The 6,498-nt window shown below is 36.9% G+C and overlaps 1 protein-coding gene across 1 annotated transcript; it reads right to left on the reverse strand.

The window, feature by feature from the left end:
* Positions 1-2,135: 2,135 nt before the first annotated feature.
* Positions 2,136-4,165, reverse strand: LOC131161589 (uncharacterized). Its single transcript, XM_058117437.1, has 3 exons — positions 4,007-4,165; positions 3,681-3,871; positions 2,136-2,526 (listed from the first exon to the last, which is right to left on the reverse strand). Exons 1-3 carry the CDS (start codon positions 4,096-4,098, stop codon positions 2,345-2,347), a joined length of 465 nt encoding a protein of 154 aa, XP_057973420.1. The 5' UTR covers positions 4,099-4,165; the 3' UTR covers positions 2,136-2,344.
* Positions 4,166-6,498: the final 2,333 nt, after the last annotated feature.

Genomic DNA, 6,498 nt, shown 5'->3' on the forward strand with positions numbered 1-6,498 from the left:
AAAATATTGCAATGTTAATTCTGCAATATGAAAACGAGAGATGTGAATATGAGAAATATGATAATGAGAAATGTGAATATGTGAAATGTGAATATTACACCGTTAATTCTGCAATATGAGTATTAAATTGTGAGAAATGAAATGTGAAATTTTGAAAGGGGAATACAGACATGTGATTGATGAAATGCCAATACTACATAATGATTGCTGGTATGTAGCAGCAATAACCCTGATGGATGGATATGGAAACCCTAATAATGGGTTGTGATATTGAGAGTACAGTACCGTTGCTAGTGGTGTTAGTGCAATCACACAGACTCGTAGAGCGTGTGGCGTGACAGTAGACTAAGTTGTATAATAGAGTTGTTGTACCCCCTGAGTCTGGATTAGGGCTTTTGGTCGGCTACTCATACTACATATATGGGATATATGATGATATTTAACCTAACTGGGTTGGTCAACCGCGATTAGGTCTAGCCTTCAGGCCGCACAACCCTATTCATTGGGGGGGGAGGGGGGAAGCATGACGTGGAACGATATCTTCAGGGTAGCCATGAGTACAAACACGGATGTATCGGTTATGGTGACACTCATGAGCTTGATATGGAAATGGAAAATGAAAAGGAAATGGAAATGAAAATGGAAATGAAATAAGAATGGGAAGGAGAATGAAAATGAGAAATGAAATAGCGTGAGTTAATAAATAATTAAAGCGAAGTAAAACACACCGCTTGAGGGCTTATTGAGTAAGGTGAGTGCTCTGATAAGAATCAGTTGTAGCTGAACCCAAGTTAATCGGGTTAGGCTGCAAACGATATCAGGACAGAGGGAAGCTGCTTGTATGAGCAGGTAAGCTTTTCTATTCTCAGGAACTTTACCGGTAAACTTAGGTTATGAACGAATGATTTTGGAAATGGTAGTAAAAGCTTATGAAAGCTTGTATTGTACATTTATATGATTATGATTGTGGAAATTGTATATTTTCTCAGAAAAATATTATTATTATTAAAGCGGATAAATGATATGATATAGAGAATCTCATTTTTCCACACACTGTAGATAATTTATTCCGTCTTACTAAGATGTGTCTCACCCAATCATTTAAATATTTTAGGAAACCGAGCTAGATCCAGGGATAGAGCTCCGAGGTAGAGGGGAGCATATACCCTGAGTAGTCAGGGTGAGTATTTTGTACTAGGGAGGTTTGAATCTCCTAAAGTTCTGTGGTTGACTTGTATTTATGAATGATAGTTCTCTGGTATGTGTATTCGCTGTGGTATGTATGTATGTATATTTGAAATGACTTTCGCTATTACGATTGTGTATGGATATGATTGTATACTCAGTACCCACTTTTGAGTCGGGTTATGTATTATAGTATTAGTAGTTGACGTGACCGACATGTGGTGTATGTATTATTTATATGGAAAAAATGAAAAATCAGGGCGGCACACATACCATGCCAAATTGAATAGCAATGCATTGCGATGAGTGGGCCATTTAGTCACATGCATGCAAGGGTATGATCCATGTGCATGTGAAGCCACTTTGGAATAAGAACCTCACACCTATACAAGATGCATCCGGGTGTAGTAAAGTCAAAATCAAACAAAAATGCAGCACGTGGTGCAGATCTTATAGTCATCGTGTGGCTTGCCACTCAGTCACCTGCACACAATCTTAGAAGACACGTGAAAGTATAGTCAAGTCAAAAACAAGAAGTGCTACTTCGAGGAACATGGCTCAACTCTCAGTGCACCGTGCTTGGATAAGACCTACACAAAATGGATGTGCTAGATTAGTTAGCAGCGCATCATGACACAAAATGGGTAGAACGATTTATACACGGTTCAATGTGGTTTGACGAGAGTCTTTGCATTCAATTATTTCACTTTGTTGTGAGAATTATTCCAATAACTCAGTAGTTCGCCAAACTCATATCACTGGTCAACGTCGAGGAGCTAGTAGAAACTTATATGATAAACTTGCAAAACATAGAGTTAAGCTTAGTTATTTGGAACTCGTGGCATACCTAATTATTGCATCAAACAATTTCAAAAATTAGGATTCCAAGTACAAAACTCTAATTTGCATTCTCATATATAATAATAGCTAGAAGAAAAAGAGGCAAGAAATAGGAGAAAAGATGGATCACATCCATTTCAATGGGAGCTACATTAGCTAATATCTACAGATTGACTGACGGCTCACACACAGAAACATCATATGAATGTTCATTCACATACGAACCCCTCCATTTTCATTTATTTTATTGGGTCAAAATCCAAATTTATAGTAATGTTTAACAGAGTTTGCATACTAAGATGCGCCATACATGATGGGATCAAAAGCTGTGACAGAGATACGGTGCACGCTTGGCCCACTCAAAGATGTTCCAAAAGGGTCTCTTCTTTCTTTTAGCAGGGGAGTGAGTAAGTTCTGTTTCGTTTCTCTTCAGCATCTCCCACATCACTCGCACATCTTCATACTCACAAGTCCTCACATCCTGGCGGAGCTTCAACAGCCCTACGGTTACCAAAAACATTAAGCCCCATTTAAGCATATTTCGTAAGTGATGATGTGAAAAGGACAAGCAAAATGTATGGAATTTACCATGAAATTTACACAATAATACTACTCAATATGTACTTGATTACCTAAGTCTCCAAATCTATTGACCCATGAAATTGCATTGCAAACAAATGAAACTCAATGATTAGGGGCCTGAGCCTAGCTAAAAGCCAATATCATTAGTATTCCTGCATATATGCTCTTTTATATACCCCAAATGGCATCATTCACCTCGCTACAAATACAACTAAGGTCGAGAAAGACAAAAATTGGCATGACAATGTCAACTATATATCCTCTCCTAATGTGATGAAAAGATCAGCCATTTTAGTGGTACAAAGTTGCTTGTCTTGTGAAGTGAGACTTCCAACAAACCTTCATAAAAAAGAAAAATCGTAGAGGTTCTGTTTGGTAGGAAGGAAAATGATAGAAAGCTGGATCAAGGAACCTTCCATCCCTCCACCTTTGCTTTCCTCATCTTTTCCCCGCTACCAAACTAGCTGTAAAAGTTCACCAAGTAATCATTTTAAACTTTGAACCTCACCACTGCTTCCACACAAAACTAGAAAAGAAACTAGACGGCTCGAGATTGACTCCCCCCTCAGGGCAATGCTTAAATAGCGCCTTGCAGATAAATGAGCCATGATCTATCAAACCCTTGAGCTCATTAACTTGTTAGACTGAGGCCAAACTCACCAATTATAAAAATCACAAAAACTTGAACCATATACTCAAGATTGGCTAGCTGTTGGGGCATTCAAGAAATTGCCCAATTAGCCTAAAAAGTTTAAAACCCATTTAAACATGTTCATTAAGTATATGAACAGAGTTTAAGCAGAGCTAATGTAGCCATCCAAATCAATGGCATTTTGGGCGTATCACAAACCATATTATTAGAAAAACTTCTCCATTACCTGGTAAACGTTAAAAAATTCCACTTTCAATTGAACCAAACAAGAACAACAGATGAAAGTAAGCATTGTTCCAAATCATTAAATGAGAATCCTCTCCATAGGCGATCTCTCCAGTACAGATTGATGAGGAGAGGGGAACGAAAAAACACTAAAAAATTAAAAATAATCAGATAGAATTCAGAACGGAGGACTCACCGCTTTTGCGAATTCCGAGACGCTTAGCGACGCCACCCCACACTCTTTGCATGGGGAGCATCATCTTGTCCCACCACTCCATATCCGCCGTTTCGGGGCTAATTCCCCCGTTTCCCGTTCCAATTGACCAGCTCTCTGCTCCGGCGAAAAAGATCGATCTACCGACCGATCGATCACGATTCCAAGATTTCCTGCTCCAAAAATCAACGATCCACACCACATCCAATCAATCCAAAGTTTTAAAAGCAGAATCACTTGCCAAATCAAAAACAGAAACAAAAACAGAATCAGAATCGAATCACAAAGACGTGGCGTATAAAACTAACTCGGCTCCTCTCCTCCGCCAGAGCTTCTCGGCCAGGAGAGCAGGGGCCGCGGCCCCCATTAATTGGTGGCGCGCGGGCATTCCTGACGTCATCGATCCTTGCACAGGCGCCACGTGTCCTGTATCAGTTGGGACCGTTTCGAAATCCGATGCGTCTGTCGCGCCGATTGCGACGGCTTCTCGCCTGTAAATTGACGCGTCGCTGATTTAGCGTCGACGTGGAGAGCTCTGATTGACGCTATTTTTAGGACAGTACGGCCATGTGAAGATATTAAGCATCGCGGGCCCCCGGTAAGCTTCCTTTGCAAATTACTTTCCACGCGCCGTTGTCGCTCTGGAGCCATGGAATACCACCACGCTCCATCAGGCGCGTGCACGTCGCCATTTCTTTTTGGCTCTAAACTCAAATGCAGTTTAAAAATCGTGTTTACTTAATTTTAAGAAACCTTGGCTTGACTCACCCTAAAATAATTATTCTAAATCTCTCCTTATTAATTAAACAGATTCAAAATAACTTTCAATTATTGACATATTTTTATTCCATCTTTCTAGAAAGCCCAACAAAACTTCTTACATTTTTTAGCCATTTTCAAATAACAAACAACACTTTATAATAATTATAAAATTTTTAAAACTGTATTTTTATTTTTTTACAAATTACCCTTTACTATTTTCAAGCACAACAGTTTCTAAAATATCTTCAACATTACATTCTATGAAAATATTTTTTCTTATTTTTCTTACTATAATTTTTTAGAAGGATCAAATTTTAAAGAAATTTAAAATTGTATAACTTTTAGAAAAACATGAATGGTTCTTATCGCAATTATGTTACTCGATAATAATTCTTTTTATATAAATTGGAATACTGTATTAGGTCTAAACTACAACTAGCCTATTGTCCCGTTCAAATTCCTTCTCACATCTCTCATAATTTAATTTAAATCCAAGACTTAAATAAGAATGTCTCAAAATTTAATCCTAAAAGACTGGAAGAGATTGATATTAATACTAATAATATTGTAGACATATTTTTATGATTTGTTTATAATGTGTATATACTATTCGCATACAATAATATTTACTAATAATTTTAATTAAAATACTGACCAATAATAATTTTTTCAATAATAAATAAATGATATTATGATAAAAATTCAATATGAAAATTTATTTTAATGTTAAATTTTGTGTTAATTAATTGAAGTGATAAAATAAAAAATTATAATAATTTTTTAATAATAATTTTTATTATTGTTATTAATAAATGTAGGAATTAAAATTAAAGAGAGTAAATACAATAATTATTACAATTATAAATGACTCTAAATTATTGATGGTAATCAGCATCCAATATTTTATACTATTTATGGCTATCAAAAATTTCATGACCCCCTCGCAAAATTGGAAAGTGCGTGTGGGATGAGGATTCCGAAGCTGGCCGCTGGGACAACGTCAGCAGATTATGTGCTGATTGAGCCATATACGTGTCACTTTATGACAGGTCTGTCGGGAGAATTTCAATGCCCGCGTAACGAGGACGCCACTGAGGTGGCCCAAAGCCGAATCCGACTGCCACGTGTTGGCTAAGCCACTATGCTTCGTATGGAGCGTGATTTTGATTCGGATTGGCCGTTTGGTGGGACCAATTTTATTTTTAGGGTCTAGGGACCGTGAGGAATTAAGATGATGGTTATGGCTACCGTTCCTTAGCTACCAAATGACATCGTTTTAGATTTTTAACCCGCCTTACATTTTTCCCCGTCACAAAAGTTGCCTTGACTCAGGATTTGGGCAGAAAAGTTTAGGGTTTGATTAGACAACTTTGTGTTATGTCTTACAAATTCAAATTCCAAATGAAAGGTCCTATACTTTTTTGGGTACCAAGTATACAATTTCACACGGAACATAAGCCCATTTAGAACTTGAAAAATATTAGAACAATAAAAAAAAAATGTGGGAAAATTTACCTTTTCATATTTAGTTATCAAAAAATGAAAAGGAATAAAATATGTAACATGAGCAAAGTTTTAACTTTACACATCATTAATATTTAATTTTTCTATATATAATGAAAAATAAATCTCATTTTATCCCCCCTTCACTTCCTCTCTACAAACAATCCTTGATTGTAATAGCGCCTTGAAGTACAATTCTATTTCTCTTTGTATCCATTCAAACAAAGGCACTATGGGAATATTAGTATTTGTTACTAATTTAAGCAGCATAACTGTTGTTCAGTGAGGGAAAAAAAAGTTTCTCAGAAAATAGGCATGAAGTAGCACTGCAACACGGACAGTTTCTTCAAACAGGCCAATGATCAAAATGTTCCAGCCAAATTGTTTCAGCACCTGTTTGCTTCAGCAGGCAGTGGCAGAGCTTGTAACATATCTTTTTGTGGGCTAAACAAAAATCATACAAATCTGTGCATCTAAATCATGACCTGAATGGGAAGACTGGAGTAATATCTTCATTAGCCAGAAGGAATTAGTC

This window comes from Malania oleifera, chromosome 8, assembly GCF_029873635.1.
Source record: "Malania oleifera isolate guangnan ecotype guangnan chromosome 8, ASM2987363v1, whole genome shotgun sequence".
Taxonomy (NCBI): domain Eukaryota; kingdom Viridiplantae; phylum Streptophyta; class Magnoliopsida; order Santalales; family Ximeniaceae; genus Malania; species Malania oleifera.